Genomic DNA, 21,712 nt, shown 5'->3' on the forward strand with positions numbered 1-21,712 from the left:
CTGCGTACACGGACAAACATTAATTACTTTACTACAAAGTCTTTTCTAGGGCAAGAAGCAGAAGTCAGTTGGAAGCAGCTAACCAACACAATGAATCAATTAAAATATTACAAGATTGTTGCATCTATATATCAACAATATAATTTGTGAACCGCTACTTAACTAAAAAAGAGTTGTTAGTAAACTCAAAGCAAAAGTAAACAGAGTGCATAGAAAGCCATGAGCAAAGAAAAGCATGCAGATCTCAGAAAAGAATGAATTTCAAGAACTGGCAAGTCCCAATACTGACCATACAGAAAAGGGAAAAGTTTGCTACCACAACCAACAGTGAATACATCAAAAAGCCAAGTTTAAAGCAAAATCCAGATGCCAGGTCCAAGTGGGCATTCAAGACCAAGAGTACCCAGAACACGTTATTCTGATATGGCTACTTTTTGAGAAATCTTCCTGACTTAGAATATGTTTATAACAAATTCTACATCACAGTCCAATTACCGGTAGTCATTCCAGATCATTGTAGTAATTCAGTTAGTAGGATTTATTATTATTTTTTAAAAAGCAACTTGTCCCAAATAGGTTAATCAAGGTACATTACTTGAAGACACAGGCCCAGCCCCCGATTCCCTATTCACGATTTCAAAATATGGAGAGCACCCTAATATGGGTCAGGGTAGAAGAAATATGAACTCTGTTCAGCAATAACCAAATTAGATTTTACTCAGTACTACCAAATACAACTTTGGTTATGCTCAAACCTCTAGCAATTTTCAAACAAATAATTTAGCTATGGAAGTTAAGTCTGCACATGCAGCATATTAACCAATTACAGCTTGGGCATTTAATCATTCCCTTACCTGTAGCTGCTGATCATCAAGTGTTAAAGTTGGCAACTCCCACTAATGGAGCCCCCAAACCCACTATCTCCTGCTGATTTCCAAGAGCTGAGCAATAAAAGCTTGCTTTACAAATTCCTGCCACTGGTTAAACCAATTTGCATGCTGTGTGTACTCACAGAATTCTTATGATGTAAGCCAATGTGTTATTATTCCTTGAATGCATATCCATTATTCCCATTAAGAAGCTGACAGAAATGGTTATCACTGCCCACCCTAGCCTTAAATAACTGCCACATTTGGAGTGAAGATTTGTGGAAGGCAAACACAACTTCATTTAGGACCATTCATAAAGAGGAGTATATACATGTAATAGAGAAAAGAGTACAAATATTTATATTGTAAAAATGAAAATTGCACCCAACATAGTTAAAACATGTCTATTTTGCCCTTTAGGCAAGAAACTTTTTTTTTCTACATACCTCAGACAGAAAAAGAGAAGAAGAAAGACAACTGTAAGGGTCTTGGAAAAGGAGAAGTGAACAGGAAGAAGTGAAAGCAAAGGGATAACACAACAAAAACAAGGAAAAATCCAACATGTAGGCTATAAATGTATCATATCGTTTTCACATTTGCCTCATCTATTCTGGGAAAGTTTGGTAAAAAACAACCATAAAATAAATGACTTTGACCATCTTCACACCTTCTAATATTAGCCTAAAACCTAAAATAAATGTGTTAAGTTTTTTCCACAAAGATCAACATCACACACTCCCCTTCATGAAATATTTAATAGTCGGAAAACTAAATGCAAAAATATATTTTATTTCCCTAGGATTCAATCCATTTATTTATTACTTTTAGACGGATAACCCGGAAACTTTTAAATGTTTCATTCCCATAGAACATATTTTGGTGGACACAGTGCAACTGGACAGAATATCAAGATATTCATATCTTTCAAAATCTCTCCATTAATAACTGATAAAAGGGTTGCACAGATCCTGCCAATGATTTAGACTTCAGATTAGGGACCAAATACATCTTCTGAATTATACACAGAACACTTTTTTATATTATAGAGTGTGCCAGTATATTAAAGAGGCTTAAGTATTGGACTAGGACCTGGAGACCAAGATTCAAGTCCCCACTCAGTCATGAAGTTCACTGGATGATCTTGGGCCAGTCCCTGTTGCTCAGCCTAAGGCTGTTGTGTGGATAAAATGGGGGGCTGGGGACAGAATATTTAGCTAGTGGTAATGCCATGAGTCTGTACTTGATAAAGAATCCTGTGGCATACTGCGGGAGGAAGCAGCAGACATTCAAATGAGGTTCTGTAAGTGCTATGCAGGTATCAGGTTGCACCAAGGTATAAAGATGGGCTGATAATGCCTGATTTCCCATCTTTATTTTTTTAAACAAAATTTGTATACAAAAAACAATTGGTACCCTGGTTTGCTTCTATCTTTAGGTGAAACGCCATACAGGTTTACTTTTTGTGTGACCTGGACAGGTAGAGAAGAATGAAGAGAAAGTAGATAGTATTTATATTATCAGAGGTAGAAAGTTCAGGTGGGTAAAAGTTAAGTATAGGTGGGGTGCAAGGTAAAAAAAAAGGACACTTATGTTATTAAGACTGCCTTTCTCTTTAGGAAGGTAAGAAGCAGATGCTCTAACCCAGAGCTATAGCCCTTCCTCTTTATTTTGCTTTTCCATCTATCCAAGTCACACAAAACATAAACCTGTGTGCTTCATGTAAGGATGGAGACAGACCTGAGTAACAGCTGGTTTTTGTAGTTCCAAAGATAGGAAATTTGCCATTGTTTCTTCCTTTCAAGTAAACCTTGGTACAAAGAAACAGCAACACAGCATTTAAGAGTTTCATTTTGGAGCCTACTACCTCTTTCCACATTTTGCCTTTAGAATCTTCCAAAAGATGGTATTACCACCAGCCATGCATTCTCTTCCCAAGTCTTGATTTGAGAACTCGATTGCTTGTCCACTATTTTGGTTGGCTAAATAAAAGTATTGCCATAATATGGATTTTGGAATTTTTCTTATGGGCCAACACAGAATCCTTTATTTTGTGTCATATTTACAAGTTACATAAGAACAGATTAACAGATCTACCTGTAGATTATATATTCTTCCCTTTTACTAGCCAAGACACTGACTTGTCAAGATATCCCTTTACTCTGGGGTTGCCAAACATTATGAGGGAACCGGTCTTCTCATAGAACCTTAGTATCAAATTTGAAGTAGTTTGACAGGACATCTGAATTACTGGAACTGGAAAACAGATCTCAGAGATGCTGAAAAAAGTAATTACATTTTCCCTTCAAGGTGGAAGGCCACTTTCAAAGCTTTTAAAGAGAAGAACAAGCAAAGACAGAGAAAGTGAAACCCTAATGTTAAACCACAGACTGAAATAATGCATTTCAACCACCTGCAAAAAGCATTCTTGGAGAATGCAGAAGTTCTCAAAATGCATTCATCTGCATAGAAAGAATTCCAACACCAAAGTACAGAGCTGGTTCCTAAGTCTTCCTTGGGTTATATGTTGCTGTGTGTGAAAATGAATGTTTCAGTTCATTTTTAGATCTTTTTAAAGGATACGGTCTGTACCAGGGAATAGCGTTCTTCCAGTCAACAGTTCAGCCATAATACATCCAACAGACCAAATATCAACTGAGGAAAAAGCAGAATGAATTTAGAAGCCAGACTCCTCTAGCCAGATCTCTGTTCCAGTATTCCAAAAGATTTAAATAAAACCAATTGCAATGGTTAACCTAATCCTAAAATGCTTAGCTTTAGTATGACAGCAAGAAAAAGCACATATTTGTACTCTTGATAAACATGAATTTGACAACTTCAGATACAGACCTGGTTCCGTTAATGATAAAGATGTCAAATTATGCTTGAAAAATTAGGTCGTTTTTTATTACAACAGAGTGAGGCAATTCCACTGTGTCACAGAATTATATGATACAGTTTTATTATACAAATCTCTGATGGTTTGATTAATGAGACACCGTACCTGTTTGATTGTAATGCATCCAGTTCAGCATGATCTCAGGAGCTCTGTACCACCTAGTTGCTACATACCCCGTCATCTCATCATCTGTGTGTCGTGCCAATCCAAAATCCAGAATCTGCAGAACAGGGAAGATAGTAATGCACTGGTACATTTTTTTTTAAAAGGACAAACTGGATTTTTGATCTGATTAGCTACATTTGCAGAAGATGCAAAAAATGGATGAAAAGAAATGTTGCTGAACACTTCCAGAAATAGGTTTGGTGAAACATACTTTTGTAAGACTAAATTTGTCAAGGATTTACAGCTCTTATGTGACTCCCTAACCGCACTGTGCCCAATTTCAAACAAGAGCAGTTCAACAGTACCACAAATACACAACCATGGAATAACTAAAGTGGAACTTTTATTAAATACCTTATGAGCCAACAGTGTACAAAGACTCATAAATTCTAAAATATTTGTCCAGGGGTCAACAGACTGGCTTATATTACTGCCTACATTTTCCTGTTAAGATATTCAGGTCCTGACCTGTTAAAAACAAATGATTGCTAGGCTGCCCACAAGCTATGTGTACACTAACACCACCTTACCTTCAGCTCACAGTCCTCATTCACAGCTAGGTTACTAGGTTTTAAATCCTAAAAGAAAGGAAAAAAAGAGATACTGGTGTCACAGCATTGCAATGATAAAAAAGCTGTCCCAACCATGAAATTTAGCACTGGCAACATCTAATGTATTCCTCAACTTTCAAAAACAATCTTCAGATGTTAACTGTAATACAATCCTACCATAATCCACACTTCACTGAGATTTTCAACAGTATGCATCAACCATATGTATATAAACAAGAATTAATCCCAGCCCTGAAAAAACAACCAGCCAATCAAATATATGAAACAAGTCAAATTACAGTTCTGTACTCTGCAGGCACATGTTAAGAAAAGTGATGGCCAGAGCCAACCCCATGGTAAAGTGAACTATGCCTGAACAGAATCTGTCTAGAATCACTCTCTCCGAGCATTAACTAAAATATTTATTGCAATTTTATTGAACTTTTAGCTTAATTTTACTTCTGCTTTGATATACAAAGATCTAATGCTACAACTTCCCAGGATGCTGCTTTCATTGAATAGTTTACACTAAAAATAATACTCACTCTGTGTATTATGTCAGCTGAATGGATATACTGAAAATAAAAATATTTTGAAGATTAGGTTCAGACACTATTTTCCATTATGAAGGTCCATGGCTTATGAAAGTCTATGTCTTGTATTACATTTACTCATCTAGCATTCAGTGGTTTTGTAATGACGTTTGAGAAATGTCTGCTCTAAGTTTGTTCCTTTGAAGATAACCAAAGTCATTTCCAACCAGAAAGGAAGAGGGAATAATGCCTGCACAATGTTCATATTTTCATCCCTTCATATTTGGTTCTTCCCCATTCTGTGGCGAAGTACAGATGCATTTTGAAACTACTGAATCAAAGTCTGCATCCGTCTGGTGCCCCAGAAATCTCACGAGATAGTAACCTTACAAGGTTCACAACATTTAACATTTAAGAGGGCATCTAGAAGTTCTGGAAGGAACTTCTACTTAAAAAATAACAACAATTTATAACTTATTTCCAGTAAGGCTGTGCTAATTATTCAAAAGCGACACAACTGTTTCTCTGAGCTAATGCATGCAGTGTGTTTCCTAGATTAGACTCACCTGCATATGACAAACCAATTAGGAGCACATTTCTTCTTCAGGTCAGAAAATATAGACTTGAAAAAGTGACAAAAGTGCCTGTGATCATGCTGCAAATGCTGTGGCTCTCACTATCTTTCTGTGCCTCTCAACACCCTTCCTTGTTTTCCTACACAGAAGGGTGAAATAAGATAGCACCACCGAGCAGAAAGTATTGGCTTCTGCCTTGGTATCTCCAGCAAGATCCCGTTCCCTTCTTTCCCTCTAGGTAACTTTTTTTTTGCAGTGCCTCCCCCCACCACCAAAGGGAATATAACACATAAAACTAATTCCTCCCACACAGAAAGAACATTTAGTTCCTCTGAACATGAGGAGAGCAGAATACAAGAGGCAAGTCTGAGCTGATTCAGGAGAGCAGCATGTAATGATATCTTTGCCTCTCTTCAGACTCTCAAAAAGAACAGCTAATATTTCATGACTGTCATAATGGGGGTCAGTTCAACCAATTCAGGACCATGTGATGGCGTTTTTTATCTGAATCCAAAGTCTGCCTATGGACCTCTCTAATGGGAAGAAAGTATGTCTTTTATTTGCCACTTGCATACAGAATACAATAGTAATAGAGTCAATGCAAATACCTTCAAACCACGAAGAATTTGATAGATTAGAAACTGTACATGGTCATCTGTGAGCTTCTGACATTTCACAATATTGTTCAGATCTGCCCCCATAAGATGGGTTACAAGGTATCTAAAAAACAAGAATTAAACAATGGTATTACCTCCATGTGTTGTAGATGAGCAAGTCAGAGCATTTATAGAGAAGCACTGGATTTTGTTCAGATTAAGTTAGGGATCAATCACTGGCAGCGGTGGGCTTTGACAGTGCCATGTAGTCACCACCACTTCCACAGTCCTACCAGTCACACCAGCTAGAGCAGAAGGTGGCAGAAAGGGAATATATCCCTTTGCTGTGCCAGGATTCCAGTTGCCTGGATAAGGCCTGTTGCCATCACATGGCAGCAGGGTGGTCAGCACAGGAGATCCTGTACAGCATAGATCATCCCCCAATCACCCCCTAGCAGGGGAGTTTTCCACTGGCTACTGCTGGCAAGTATGCTGGCAGTAGCAGCAGCTTCTGCTGACCTGCCTTTTGGGTCGGTGCAACAGGGTGCAGCTGTTCCCTGCCAACAGCAAAAGGTGGTAGAACCAGGCAGAGGGATAACTCTGTCCCATTAAAATTCCCTCCACCATGATAGAACAGGGATTTAGGCTGGTCTGTTAGCTGCCTAGTTTCCACTGAAATCAGTTACTGACCAACTTCTTCAAATACGACTAAATCTGGATCCAACCTATTGAATTTATGAAAATTCATTGGTTTTATGTATGACCTTTTCAAAGCCAGTAGTCTGCTATGGTACAGATACAATTTTAAATGTATGGTGAGAATACATTGAGTAGTATCTAACTCCGTTGTTTCCATCAGCACAAGGATTTCTTTTTGCACAATGGGACTTCCCTCCCTCTCCTCCTCCTGCATCCTCTTGCAATCTATTCCAGAGGGTTGAGAAAACCTTCAAAACAGATTTGAGATGTGTTCAGAGGGACAAGATGGGGGAAGTCCCTTTGCACGAGTGGACAAGTGGAAATCCTGATGTGACAGGTACTTAGCACTATATTGGATACAAGCCATTATAAAGAATGTAAACCATTTAGTAGAGAGATATACGATACACTTGTGTTGCAATGCAAAAAAGAGTGTATTCATAATGTAAGACAATAAGCAATAAGACAGTTCTATCTTTTGCAGATTCTTGTATAACCCTGCATCTCTTGTTGTTTAGAAAGATCCATTCTATTTAAAATTCCAGTAGATAATAAGAGACTTCTTAAGGATGCACTGTAATTTAAATTCACAATTAACATATTTTTCCTATATTTATTTTGGGCCTGCTTCATGCAAGGTCTTAGCTTGTAGGTTACAGAGGGCTGAGGCCAAGGAATGAGTCTCAGATTTGCACACTCTCCCTGACCACTCACAGGACCTACAGTATAACCACACAGTCCATCTACTCCTTTTCCTAAGTCAGACTAATGTTTGGCAGGATCTATTCACACAAGAATTTACATGTATTCTCCACCCCACCCATACGGCAGGGCTATATGGGAACCAGCTCCTAGTACAATACTTAGTTTTAAGTATTTTTAAATGTGAAGCCCCAAGAGAAAAAGACCTACTGAAATTAGTAATTTTACTACCTTTCAACGACGATGAAACTAGGCTGATCTCTGCATTGATTCAGTCTTTCCAGTTCTCCACAAGAGTAAGAACATGGTAAAAGGTGTGTACAGGGTGTATGTACATCATTAATAAAATACTTCTACATGGACTTATTGTGACAGGAAGCCTGTCTCAACATGTGCTTTGAAACTGTCACATACAAGTCCAACAGGTTTTATAAACAGCTATTTAAAACATCTGTCACTTGTCTCATCATACAACTGCAAATATCCATGAGTCTGCCTTGGTACAAAGTAATGACTAAAGAAACCAGGGCTCAATCATTCTATGTGACTGAAGATGGTCACATGATTAATACATTACTCCCCTCCTTGCTAAATCGAGCAATTTGCTACCAAAACCAAAAAGTCCTTCCATACAACTAAAGTACTTTGCTCAGTCTTGATTTCCCACTCTCCTCCCTCAATGTGTGACGCTTCCCCCTCCTTTTTAAGATACACTTGCCATTCCTGCTTTGGACAGTAACTGCACCTGCATAAGGTAACCTTAAAGCAACAATAATATTCTGCTACTAAAAAGCTTTAAAACATCTATCTCCACAAGTAACTGTGGAACATTTAAATTTGTTATGCTTCTATAAGCATGGCAATCCTGTGTACTGTGCCATTTAATTCAAATGGCTTAGGCCTGAGAACTGGATTCAGTAATAAATCAAAACTGTTAAGTTGCAGAATAACTCATATATATTCCCCTTCCAGGCACAAAACCACGGGGGGAGGGGAATTAAGATCCAAAATTTGGATGGCCTAAAGTTTGAAATTGGAGTATTTGAAATTGGAAACCTAAGTAATACACAGCATGTTCTGGGATCTACTGTGCATGAGAAGACATAGAGCCTAGTACAATTGTACCTCGAAAGTCAAACAGAATCCATTCCAGAAGTCCGTTCAACTTCCGAAATGTTCAACTTCCAAAGCATGGTTTCTGGTTGGCTGCAAGAAGCTCCTGCAGCCAATCGGAAGCCCCGTCAAATGTTTGGCTTCCAAAAGAATGTTTGAAAACCAGAACACTCACTTCTGGTTTTGGGGCATTGGGGAGCCGGAGCGTTCGACTCCCAAGGTGTTCAAGAGCTGAGGTATGACTGTAAAGTAAAAAAAACACCCTCAAACTGATAGCATGACTTTAAAGAGGGAGACCTTCACTGAGGATTCTAGATCACACCAGCTGAGAGCTGAGCTACAGTGCTAGAGAGTTGTAAAGGTAAAGGTAAAGGTAAAGGGACCCCTGACCGTTAGGTCCAGTCGCGGACGACTCTGGGGTTGCGGCACTCATCTCGCTTTACTGGCCAAGGGAGCCGGCGTACAGTTTCTGGGTCATGTGACCAGCATGACTAAGCCGCTTCTGGCAAATCAGAGCAGTGCACGGAAACGGTGTTTGCTAGAGAACTGTATTTACAAGCATGATGGGAAATAGTTACATAAAGTGAGTTCAATATACTGTATTACTATTTGCCAGGTGTCAACTTCTTGGCAAATGTCAACATGGCAAAGTAGATATTTACAGTTTTCACACATGACTGAATAATTTCTCACTCCCACTACTGAGTAAAGAAAATCTAGTGTGTGAAACAGCCCATAGCTACCTTCCATGCTAATTAATGAAGGGTTGTGACTACATACTTCTATCACAGTAAAGTCAATGCAATGACTTCATTCATTTCTTCCTCCATATGCCTAATTTCATTGTCCAATAGCAATCTAAAGTCCTGTCTAAACTGAAACCTTTGATTCTATTACATTAATGCTCCTTATAGATAAGGACTTTCCATCAAGGCTGGAAACTATTTCCAACATCAAGGCTATGAAGGGTTACCTACACATCATTGAATTCTTCTAGTGACTTTGCAGGTGTGAACACATCTAGAAGACCAATAACCTGGAAAGGGAAAAAGACACACAAGGAATAACATTTTCTACATTCATCTGCCATTTCCCAACTCACATATATACACTGTCCCAATTCAAAGTGCCTACTACATGAACACATGGACTTGCACATAAATAAGACTTTTATCCTTACACAGATGCAAACTCAAAATAGTTCCTTTAAATCTGGCAAACTTTCAAATATCTTGTAATGTGGCATGTTGAAAAATATCAGAGAAAAGAATCATGTTGCATGCATGGACTCCTCCTGCTTCATCTTTGGCTCCAGATCACTGTTTCCATTGTAAACTATTTTCCTTAATGAAAAGAATCGACAGTTGTTTTTTTAAAAGCATCATTCCTACTTATTTTTCAAAAACAAGGGGTGTAAGCATATCAAATAGCTCAGCGCTACCTCCAATGTAAATATGCAGTGATACACACTGGGTTGGTTCAGAAAATCGTATCTCGGCTTAATGAGATGAGATATAAATGAACCTTGTGGGTGCACATGTAACTTCTTTCCTCTCTTTGCTGTATAAGCAAACAAATCTGGAACTGTGCAAGTATAGTTTCTCAACGGCTCTGAAATGGAGGCCTTGGTTAACAGCTTCAGAACAAGCCACAATATGAGCTCTAACTTCAAAGCATGGCTTGATATCCTGCCCTGTTCGAAAGCAGTTAACTATAGGTTATGAGTTCAGATGTAATGGAAATCTATAGTTAACTGAAGACAACCTAGCGAAACAAAGTAGCTGCATGTTTGGACAAAAGGCTTGTTCATCTCTCATTTGAATGTGGCCACTGGGTACAAGTCAAGGTAATTTGGTGGTAGTATTTCAACTAAATCAAGTACAGGAGTCAGTGTCAGCTAGCTAAATAGCTCTCTGGCTAGTTAGTACTACAGTGGTACCTGTATAGGGTAATCAGGGGGATGGGAGGGCAAGCACTACTTTCTATGACTACCCTCTGCCCTTACAAATGCATCATGGAACTCTGAAGGCAGAGGAAGGGAGATGTGACTCATCTGATCTTAATCACCCCCTAGCAAACTGATTTTTCTAATTAAAAAGGGCTTTCAGGATTCCATTACACGTTTACATGTAACATGTAATTTCAAACCAGAGACTATGAAATATGACTTTGTACGTTCACCTTTTTTTAACAGGCTTTAAGTAGGGATACATCACATTAATTAGAATTTGGAGAAGAGGGTTTTTAAAAACATACATTTGCAAGTACTGCTATCAGTACAAACCTCTCCAGCACTGACAAAAATGGTCTGTTCCCTCACAAACAAAATAAACTAAATGTAGGGGAAATGTGACCAGAAGACTACCACATGCTTCACACTAGAATAATAATCCCACAAATATACACATATAGTAAATAGGAAAGCTAATTCATGGCTCAGGCATCTTGACTAATTCTACTCATGTTTCTTTTTCCAAAAGGCTGATGTAAAGTGAAGCTATTATACAGGGTAATCATATTATGATACAGGCTCCATCTCTGAGGCATACAATATTTTCATTCATATGCACAGCTGAAACCCAAGTGTGATAACTTTTTTCAACTGCAGAAATTTCTACTTATCACTACTGTATATATCTAAATGCACACAGATCAGTGGATGTTTTTTGCAAGTGCTAGAGAGCAGCTATTTTTGCACAAGACATGGAAAATAAAGAGAGCCAGACACTATATTAGTGCTTACAAATAAACCCTATGCATAAATCCCAAGGATTACAAAATGTCCTGGAATTTATCTGACAACATGTTCATGTATCCAACAAAGAATTTGGATTCTTGAACATCTCACTTTTCTTTTAAAGTAAATACATTGTAATGTACTTATTTATTTCATTAAAGTATTTGTCATCTGACTTTTGACTAAACATTACCAACACAGCTAAATCTAATCCCTATGGACACAAAGAAGTGATCAGGCAGAATACAGATGGCTCAAGAACTAGAAGGGCCTTGGGCATTATAGCTGTGGTCAAGACTACAGTTAGGGCTTCTGTGATGTGTAGTTCCTTGCCCCAAGCTATGGCTGCTAACCTATGTTCTGCCTCAGTGGTAAATTATTTTCACTCCTCCCATCTCCTTCTTTGTCCTCTCCAAACACTTTGTCACTCATTGTCGTGTTAGAAAGCTTCAACTTGGGACAAATACGTGAAAAGACTATTTTTATAGTACACTCAGGCCCAACCAAGTAATTACATTGTAAAACTGCTGCAAGAGTACCTTCCTGTTTGAAATGCAAGAACTAAAGATTCTCCTACATTTATAGGAAAATTAAAAATTATGGACCAAACGTTACAATGTGGTTAAAACAGATGAACAGTAAATAGTACCATCAAACCTCGATTCTCAAACGGCTCCATTTTCGAACATTTCAGCTCCCGAATGCCAAAAGCCCAGAAGTAAATGCTTCGGTTTTCAAATGTTTTTCAGAACCCAAACATCCAAAGCGGCTTCTGCTTGAGTGCAAGAAGCTCTTGCAACCAATCGGAAGCTGTGCCTCGGTTGTTTAACATTTCGGAAGTTGAACGGTCTTCCGGAACGGATTACGTTCGTCAATCGAGGTTTGACACTAAGTGCTGTCATAAAAAATCTACCCAAATGCTAGTGAACCAAGGGTTTACATCGGGGTGGTAAGGCCAACAACCTCAAAGACTGCAGGTTCCTCATTCATGCTTTAGGAGTTTAGGAGGTGCTTTCCTATGTCAGTCACCCTGCTTTTGTCACACCTCTGGTGTCTGCTGGCATGTCTGAAGAAATATTATGAACAGAAACACAACTGTTCCAAAAAAGGTACTTAAAAATCACCCTAAGGTATATGCTGTTGTATTTATTTAGTACTATAATTGCATAATTTGTTGGGGTTAGGGTTAAGGTTAAGGGAAGAAAGCAGGAGAACAGATCTGAAGTAGTTTGCACTCTGTGCACACACATTATTCCTGCATACTATGAAATAGTAACACTAAAATCTTCACAGCAGCATAAAAGGTAGAAATGTTTCTGCAACATCCTTCTTGTAGTGTTTCAGAAACAAACTGGGACTGTGAGATACTTTGCAACAGTTCTCATATTCTACAATTGTGTAATTAACAGACTCATTATTTCCCCCAAGGTTTAGGGTCTCCCCTAGTTAATATGTTCTGTAAGAAAATATTGAAATCAACACATGGAAGCCATTACCCAAAACAATGAATGAAATGAAAAAAACACGTACTCATGGAAATAAACATTAAGCATTAAGCTAACTTTAAAACTAGAGAATTTAACCAGTAAGGAAAGTTTTCATAACATTTGAAATAGAGAGGACTCGATAACCACCACAAAATCAGAACTAAGAAACTTCTTAAACAGTTTATAACCAACTGGCTCTAGTATGTTGAAAATACTATGGTACACATGTTACATTTTCTCAGCTTTCAGTCAAGATGAAGGTATTGGGAATGAACTTTTGAATAATTCATTTTCTTGCTCTGGCCCCTCTACTCTTTTAACAAAACCCCAACACTACGGCCTGTCATTTTATCTGTACCAAGTACACCATGGTTATCAAGCCAGCATTCACTCCTAACCTAGGATTTGGAACCAAATGAAATGTACATTTCTAGTTTCCTCCCCAAACTTACATTTTCATGTTTCATATGTTTAAGCAGACGTAGTTCACGGTAGGTCCTTTTGGCATGAATGATGGACTGAAATGGTCTGGACAATTTCTTCACAGCCACTCGCAGGCCAGTTTTAGCATCAAAGGCTGAGCTAAAAAACAATAGTTTAAAAAAACAGCATTAAATATGCCTATTAAGACTAAAATAGGATTTCCCCATGAAAATGATTTAATAGGTATCTTGTTTCACTGAATGAATATAACTTTGTGCCCAAGAAGAAATAAGTCACAAGTTTAAGGTTTGTGTAAGAACAGGCAGAAAAACAAAGGTGAAGGTGCTTACAAGTTTTAGAATGAATCATTAGAAGAGTTTTAAGAATGTATTGATGAGTTTGGGAATTGCAGCTGGATTTATAAAGGAAGAATGACAATTTTTGCAATCATTTAGTGACTCACAGCAAAAGATATAGCAATGACTTCCTGTAACTTCGAATATTTCAACCTTAACAGAATATTGTGACATTTCAGAAGCTAGTGCTCGCTGTATCCAGGTCACAGCATTAGCAGACACATGATGGATGTCTCCAAGCACGTTTTTTGTAGAAATAAGGCACTGAATACCTAGGATCTCTGGTAGTAAGTGACTTATCAGGTGATGTTAGCCAATAGCTTTACAGTGATGATAACTTGAAGGTGGTATGGTACAGATGTCTTTGCCTATGGTACACATTTTGCAGATTTTTTGGCATTCCAAGTTTTACCATCAGAAAGCCAGACTACTCCTCACCCTAAAACACACATACAACCAATGTGGTTACAGCAGCATACTTTGGTGCCACTGTCATGGGCACCTGTCTATACCTGGGACAATTGTGGAATATTTTCTAAAGTTTATTTGTTTTTCTTAGTATGGAAAAAAAGGTACTTGTATACATATCAAGTCTTTTTTAAAAAAGGGGAGTGGAGCATTAGGCAAAACTTGCCTGATAAATGAAGTTGATTAGGTTTGCAATTCACCATCCCACTGACTTGTGTTAAATTAGTGGAAACACCTGCAGAGACAAATGATGCAAAATGCCTTTCTGCAAGGATCCACTGATACATCCAATTTTGTATTCCTAGAGCAGGGCTAGTGCCACACTAGCAAGAAGCAGGAAGCCACTCGCACTTCTCAATTGACTCTAGACTAGTATGGATTTGCTTTTCAATAATTTATGTTTGGTACCTGATCATAATATGGAACTGATGGGGCATTTTTAGTATGCTTCTACTGAAGCATTGTTTTAAAGAACAAGTTCCCTTTTAATTTACCCTGTCAATATGGCACTGCCCTGCACCTTGCCTTACCACAGAACACATGTTGCAAGAGCCAGGCAAAAATGTTTAGTTGCAAATAAAACTCCACTTCTGCTTTTTATTCCTTTTTTTGCATCTAAATCAAGTTTTCCCTGACAAAAATATTGTGAGCAGAGACTTAAATGATCTGAAATCAGGGTAGGGATAAGGCATGATGAAAACAGTAGAAAGATATGTTAATTTTTCTGAAGATCTCGAACAAGTGCCACACATTTTAACAAAAATGTAATGATTTGTGATAGTTACTAACTTACAAAGAAGTGCAAACCACCATCCTTCAGATCAGAACACATACATTTGACATATCTAACAATTCAGTCAGAAATTATTTGGATGTTTTAACAGAAGCAGTGTGCATCTGAACAAAAAAAAATTATTGGTGATATTAGTATGATCTACAGTGGTGCCTCGCAAGACGAAATTAATTCGTTCCGCAAGTCTCTTCGTCTTGCGAGATTTTCGTCTTGCGATGCACGGTTTCCCATAGGAATGCATTGAAAATCAATTAATGCGTTCCTAGGGAAACCGCCTTCAGACCAGGTCCGGGGACAGTCTGTCCCCGGACCTCTTCTGAAGGCTGGGGGGGGGGGGGGACAAGGGCTTTTCTTCCCACCCCCAGCATTTTAAAAAACCCCGGGACAGCGGAGGACTTCTCCGCTGTCCGGGGCGATTTAAAAGCCCCTGGGAAGGCAGGCAGGGGGGACAAAGACTTTCGCGCCCCGCCCGCCTTCAGAAGGTGTTCCCGCCCCGCTTCGGAACAGCGTTACGAAGCGGGGCGGCTGGGGCAGGTGTTCCCGCCCCCCGCCCCGCTTCAGAACAGCGTTACGAAGCGGGGCGGCTGGGGCAGGCGTTCGCTGCCGACCCCCAGCATTTTAAAATCTCCCCCTGTCCCGGGGAGATTTTAAAATGCTGGGGGTCGGCAGCGAACACTTCGCTCCCGCCCGCCAGCATTTTAAGATCGCCCGGGGCAGGCGGGGGGGGGGGGAGGCAGGCGGGGGGGGGGAGCAAAGACTTTTGCCCCCCGCTGGCCTTCAGAAGAGGTCCTCTTCTGAAGGCCGGCTGTGGGCGAAAGTCTTTGCTCCCGACCGCCAGCATTTCCCTATGGGCTTTCGTCTTGCGATGCAAGCCCATAGGGAAATTCGTCTTGCGAAGCACCTCCAAAACAGAAAACCCTTTCGTCTTGCGGGTTTTCCGTCTTGCGAGGCATTCGTCTTGCGGGGTACCACTGTACAAAGGTCCGTAAGACACACAGGATGCATAAGTGCCCCCAATAACTCCTTATCTGGACCTAGCTAACTGTAGAGAGGAACAAGTGAAAGCAATATAAACTTAGAAGATGAAGTCTGGAAATAATTACTGGGTGGTGGTAGTGGGCCATAACAAATGAGAAATTCTTTCATTTAATGCAAGCTCAGGGGGCTAGGTGAGCTGCTTTATCCTCACTTTTACCATGAAAGTGAATGGTACATTATAGAGAATATAGATAGCTCTCCCTCACTGAAGTATGGGAGCTTCAGGAAGACTTGCAAGGGTTTCAGTGTATACCCACTATGTGTAGTGCTCTAAGCAGCCTGAAACAGAAGCTTTATATGAGATCGAGTCTCTAATGATGAGAAAAAAGCACTTCTTTTTACTTTTCCAGCCCACCCAAAACTTTCCCCTGCTGTATTTTATAGCTATACAGTATAGTGATTCTGATTAAAGGGAAAAGAATGCTTTTTTTCCTCTTGAAACAACCATATATAGTGTAGAGCGGTTGGTACTTTCTGACCTAATATCACATACCTAACCCTAATTTACCCTCCTCCAGGATACCTGCAATAAACTGTTAATGGTCTGAGTAAGTCAATTCTTATCCCCCGACCTTACACATACATTTTCTGATAAATCATGCCAAACATCTCAAGAGCTCACAAAACTTTGCTGGGCTGTTTGTAAATATATTAGCATTAGTATTATTAATATTATTAGATTTATATACTTCTGTGTGCCTAAGTAGCCCACTACTTTAATTCCATTTTGCTTCCAAAATTGATGGGCACTCAACCACCTGAGCTTGATATTAGAGGGAATGGAGATATATGTGTATTTGCTTAATGGATACAAGGCACAAAACTTGATTCTTAGTGATCAAAAAAAGAGAGCAGTGGAATTACCATTAATTATTCTGCAAACTAATCACTACAATAACTAGATGCAGTAATAACTAGCAAAAAGGCTAAGGTCTTTCAAAACTCTGCAGTATACATTCCTATCCTACCACGGCAATGGTGTAATGAACCACACCTGCCTATCAGTCATCAATGAATGCAAATTTCTGAGGCCACCAGGATCTATGCTGCAGGTGTTTAAAAAACAAAATTTCATTGTTTTCTCCTATGAGAACTTGTCTCATGATAGTGTTCTTACTGACAAAACACAAGCAAGTGAAATATTGTTTCAAACGAGACATGAAATAATAAAAGTGTAGATCAAGATATGTTTTTCTAGGAAAAAATGCAGAAGAACTCTCGAGTTTTGTTTAAAGCAGTAAATTGGCTTAATATCTACAATTAAAAGAATGGTGCTATGTAGCTGCAGAAGAACACAAATACACAGAGTCTGAGTCTTTGTTTTCAGTTATCACATGAGCCAGTTTGCTCCTCCCAAGTCAAGAACAAACTTTTGCTACAGATCATAGTGTTTGTCTGGAAGGAAATAAACCACAACCCTTGGTTTGGACACAATGTTAAGCCAGAGACTGGGCTAGCATAGAGGAACAAAGTGGCTCAGACTGGTACTTTCACTGCAAACCATTCACTAGTTTACTGTGCCATGTAAATAAGGTAAATATATACATGTAACTCTAGCTAAACTATCACAGAAGGCTGGTAGTCTGATGAGTACAATTCAAGTATTTGTTACCAAAGAAGTTATGACTACCTTGAACTTGCAATGGTTATGTCGCTTTATATACAAAAATACTTGCATCTCTTAACCAGAATGACTAAACCGCTTCTGGTGCAACAGGACATTGTGACAAATCCTAGAGCGCACAGAAACACCATTTACCTTCCCGCTGCAGTGGTACCTATTTATCTACTTGCAATGGCATGCTTTCGAACTGCTGGGTTGGCAGAAGCTGGAACAGAGCAATGGGAGCTCACCCCGTTGCAAAGATTCGAACCGCTGACCTCCTGATTGGCAAGTCCAAGAGACTTAGAGGTTCTGTAGCCAAGACAACATCCATTTATTGTTGGATTCTTGAATAAGTTTCTATGCTTTGTCCTGGCAGTCTAACTGTAATACATATTTTGCTGTGAGGAATGTGGTAGTGAAGTCAAACATCTATGGATAGTGCCTATGACATCATGAGGAGGTGAATCACAAATTCCTCTCCTGCCAATCTCTGCTACCCCTCGCCAGCTGTTTTTCCTTCAGCAGCTTTGCACTCAACCTCTTCATTATACATCTTCCCTAGTTGCAAGTAAATTCTTATTCCCTCCTCCAATTCCCAGCAAGATCAGTGTAAGAAACTGGGGGAGATCCAGGTTCATGGTGTTTATTGAGATACCAGCCTATCCTACCTCACAGACTTGTGAGAATAAAGAAGGGTGGGGGAAGAAACTATGTACATAACCCTTAGCTTCTTCGAGGAGTGCTGGAATAAAAATGCAAAAAATAATAAGACTAATTACAAGTTATTTAATTGTGCAGTGTTGAGAATATTGCTTTATCTTTGTTTTCAAGATTCTGCTAGAAAACCAAACCTCATTAAACACCCAACAGTTTGCAAGCCAAATGCAACTAAAATAATCAAGAAGTCATTTCCTACCAAAGTCAATAATCTTGGCACCACAAAGCAAAATAAAGGGTTGTGCATCAGATGCTTAACATAATGCCTTTTGAAAACTAGAGAACTTGAAGAAAGCCACTGTTTGGTGCACATTTTGATTGCTTCTGGAGACATTGCTCAACTGTGGACTTCACGGGTTGTGCGTTCCCAAATAAGTAGGGAATGAGTTCATAGCGGTTACGGGAAGAAGTGACGGAGATCAAGGCACTGCAGCAGACGGAGCGACAAGTACATCAAACGCCTCTACTACTTCTGCTGCTAACTTGCACTGCCCCAGCATTACCGTGCAAGAGAACCAAACAGGCAACGCTTTTTCTTTTAGTATTTGCAACCGAGAGCCGGTCCCTCGGAATCACAGGATCTAACCGACTTCCTTTTGCAAGGAGGACTGGGTGTGGACACATGCGAGATCCACCGCCTTCTAAGGCCGCTTTCAGGAACTCCCAGCTAATCAATCATCCCATTCAGAATGACAGGCCTTCGTGGCGGCTGCCGTCCCGTACGCACGAAGGGCTGCGGGGGATAAGGGAGCGTGCGAGTAGCGAAGTTTCCCCAAGCCTCCCCCCCCCCCCGTGAGAGCGGCAGCAACTTACCAGACGGAGCCGTAAGCCCCGGAGCCCACCGGAGAGAGGTTCTGGTAACGCTCAGGCACTTCCCAGACCGTCTTGTTCAGCTCCTGCCGGTAGAACTTGGGCCGCTCTTGGGTCATCTCGACCCCGAGCCCGCCCCACCCAGCGCGGCCGGGAGTGGGGGGGGGGAAGACCCTCAAGCAGAACCGTTGGCTCCTCCCCCTTCGGAGAAAGGGGGTTTCCTGCTCCGAGGGTAAAGAGGTCGCTCGCGCCCAGCGGCCGCCTCAGTAACTGGCCTCGTGCCGCCGCCGCCCCAACCCCGCCCCGCGGCCGAAGGGGAAGGCCAGGCCAAGGGGGCTTTTCTGCCTCCCGCCGTCTGGCGGGTCGCAACCCCGCGGCCTCCTGCACAGCCCCAAGACAGGGAGCCTAACAGGTGGGCGCGAGGGGTCCCCCTGAGGAGAGCAGAGCTTGCACTGGGGGGGGGGGCGGCAAAACCAAGCAGCAACGACGAGAAGGAGGAGCTGCTGCTGCTGCCGCCGCCTGACTTCTCCCGACCTCTTCCTAAGTCCCCGATTGCAGAGGTCTCGCGAGACCCACAGCGCGGAAAGAGCTTTGAGGCGATGCCCCAATATGGAACCCAGCTCCAGCGCCCTATGATGAGCGCAACCAGAAAGCGGGGAGCGTCTCGCGAGATCTGGAAGGAGGCGAGAAGGAAAGAGGAGGAGGAAGAAGAGGAAGGGTGGAGCGTGATGCCGGCCAAGGTTTAAGGCTTGCAGGTGCTGCTGTTTAAGACAGCGGGAACCTGGACAGGTGCCTTCTCGGAAGGAAGGTTCACACCCGCCACCTTGTGGCTTCCTCCTCCCGGTCTTTCTGTGCCCCCGGGGAAGAAGCGCATTAGCTGTTTTGTGCTTGCAGTTGTACATAATGTTCGTTAACAAATAATCGTTGGAATGCAATTCTCTTCATAGCAACCATTTGAGTTACAGTCCTCGGCTAGTAAATTGTGGTAGCTAACAACACAGTCTTCCTTGTTATTGGTTAATGCGGGATGAGGGACCGTTTTCCAGCTCATGGGCTGTATTCTCTTCTTGCACCAACTTCTGGGGGCCATTTTCGTGGTGCAGCGATGGACGTAGCTATGACTGCTGATCCTTTCTCGCTTAGAGTCCTATGCTAGGTCTGTTGTAAGCCTCACGTTTCTGAGTTTTATTGGCATAAACTCAGAAGATAAGCCATTTTTGGCTTCATTTTGCAGGACTGTCCAACCTTTCCAATCAGAAAGCTATTGTCACTATCTGCAGTGACAAGCTAGGCTGCTTTCATTCACCATCCAGTTGCAACGTTGCTTGCTGCACGTACGCAACACCAGTTGCCTTTCCTGTTTCTTGCAAATAGAACTGGTAGCACCCAACTGTTGGCTTCTAACCATTGTTGGGGATAACATGTGTACACTAAATTCATTTTTTAATAAGCTGCATACATTAAAATAACTTCCAAAAGTTCCCACTGCGTAAGCCACGCATTTGTACAAAGTCATGTAAATTGTAAAAAAAAAAGAAGAAGTTTAATTCGAGAATTCGAACGTTAACTTTAGCTGCTGCGAGTCATCGCGCAACCTGGTGGCGCAAGGGGTCCATAGCAGAACACATCCCTCCCTCCCATGCCGGCTACGCGTGAAGTTGGAAAACTCGCCCGGACCCAGAACGCGTGGCGGGCACGTCACAATCCCATCTCCGGCGACAGCGCACGCAGTTACTTGTATACGCGCTAGGCCACTTTTTACGCCGCCCCCACCTCGCTTGGCCCTAGTTAAATCCGGCGAAGCCCCGGGGAAGCGAGCGGTGGGCTGGGACACCGCGAGGCGCATGCGCTCCGCCCATGGGACAAGGGGAGGCGGGCGAGGGGCCTGACGCGCGGCTCCGGCTCCTGCCTGTCACGCAGAGCAGGGGGCGGCGCCGCACGCGTTTGGAAGAGCCAGGGGGAGTGGCCTTCCCCGGGAGCCCCAGCTCGGGAGGAAGTGACAGCAGCAGCAGCAGCGGCGGCGGCGAGGAGATCTGGTGGCGCGCGCAACGGCGCGCGAAGATACCAGTCGTACGCACGCGCCGACCGGCTCGCCCGCGGCCAGCGCAGGCGCAGGAAATATCCTTGGAGCGCACGCGCGGGGGGTCGCGGGGGCTGCTGTCTCTAGCCGCCATGGAGCGGAAAGGTGAGTGCGCTTGGCCCCGCCGCCTCCCCGCCAAACTCATACCCCCCCCGCCGCCACCCCTCGCCCGCCGCCCTCGGCCCCTCGGCTCTTCTAGCCAGGCTTCAGCTTTCTGGGTCTTGGCGGCTCGCTTCCTCCGTGTCCCTGGTTGTTGCCCCAATTCACACGAGATCGGGCGTCGGTTTGCTTTTGTCAGGTCCCGCTGTTATTCGCAGAGTTCTTCTCACGGATCCTAACTGCCAGTCTTCGGGTATCCTGGCAAATGTCCGGCCCTTAGGCTTCCCTTCCTCGGCCTCCACCCCGCTACCTAGTATGAGATAAAAGAGGGTGACATAATCGCCTGTCTCCTCCAGTAACGTGTTTTGGGATTTTAAAAAATATATATATTATAAATAT

At 41.7% G+C, this 21,712-nt stretch overlaps 2 protein-coding genes across 3 annotated transcripts in view; one reads left to right on the forward strand and one right to left on the reverse strand.

Moving 5' to 3' along the window:
• Window positions 1-19,871, reverse strand: part of MAPK14 (mitogen-activated protein kinase 14) — a 32,446-nt gene extending 12,575 nt beyond the window's left edge. Inside the window, exons 1-8 of one of the 2 annotated variants that reach the window (XM_083508680.1) lie at window positions 19,138-19,871; window positions 13,376-13,505; window positions 9,677-9,735; window positions 6,198-6,309; window positions 5,027-5,056; window positions 4,461-4,508; window positions 3,871-3,985; window positions 3,450-3,521 (exon numbers count right to left, since the gene is read on the reverse strand). In XM_083508680.1, coding sequence (XP_083364806.1) covers window positions 3,450-3,521; window positions 3,871-3,985; window positions 4,461-4,508; window positions 5,027-5,056; window positions 6,198-6,309; window positions 9,677-9,735; window positions 13,376-13,505; window positions 19,138-19,253 — 682 coding nt within the window. In that variant the 5' untranslated portion in view covers window positions 19,254-19,871. The remainder of the gene's footprint in view (window positions 1-3,449; window positions 3,522-3,870; window positions 3,986-4,460; window positions 4,509-5,026; window positions 5,057-6,197; window positions 6,310-9,676; window positions 9,736-13,375; window positions 13,506-19,137) is intronic. The other variant, XM_083508679.1, reaches the window with a different exon arrangement.
• A 1,004-nt stretch (window positions 19,872-20,875) lies between these two features.
• SRPK1 (SRSF protein kinase 1) overlaps window positions 20,876-21,712 on the forward strand; it is a 32,660-nt gene continuing 31,823 nt past the window's right edge. The window contains exon 1 of the mRNA XM_083509385.1: window positions 20,876-21,319. Coding sequence (XP_083365511.1) covers window positions 20,992-21,319 — 328 coding nt within the window. The 5' untranslated portion in view covers window positions 20,876-20,991. The remainder of the gene's footprint in view (window positions 21,320-21,712) is intronic.

The sequence above is a fragment of the Podarcis liolepis genome, assembly GCF_965112155.1.
Source record: "Podarcis liolepis genome assembly, chromosome: 6".
Taxonomy (NCBI): Eukaryota; Metazoa; Chordata; class Lepidosauria; order Squamata; family Lacertidae; genus Podarcis; species Podarcis liolepis.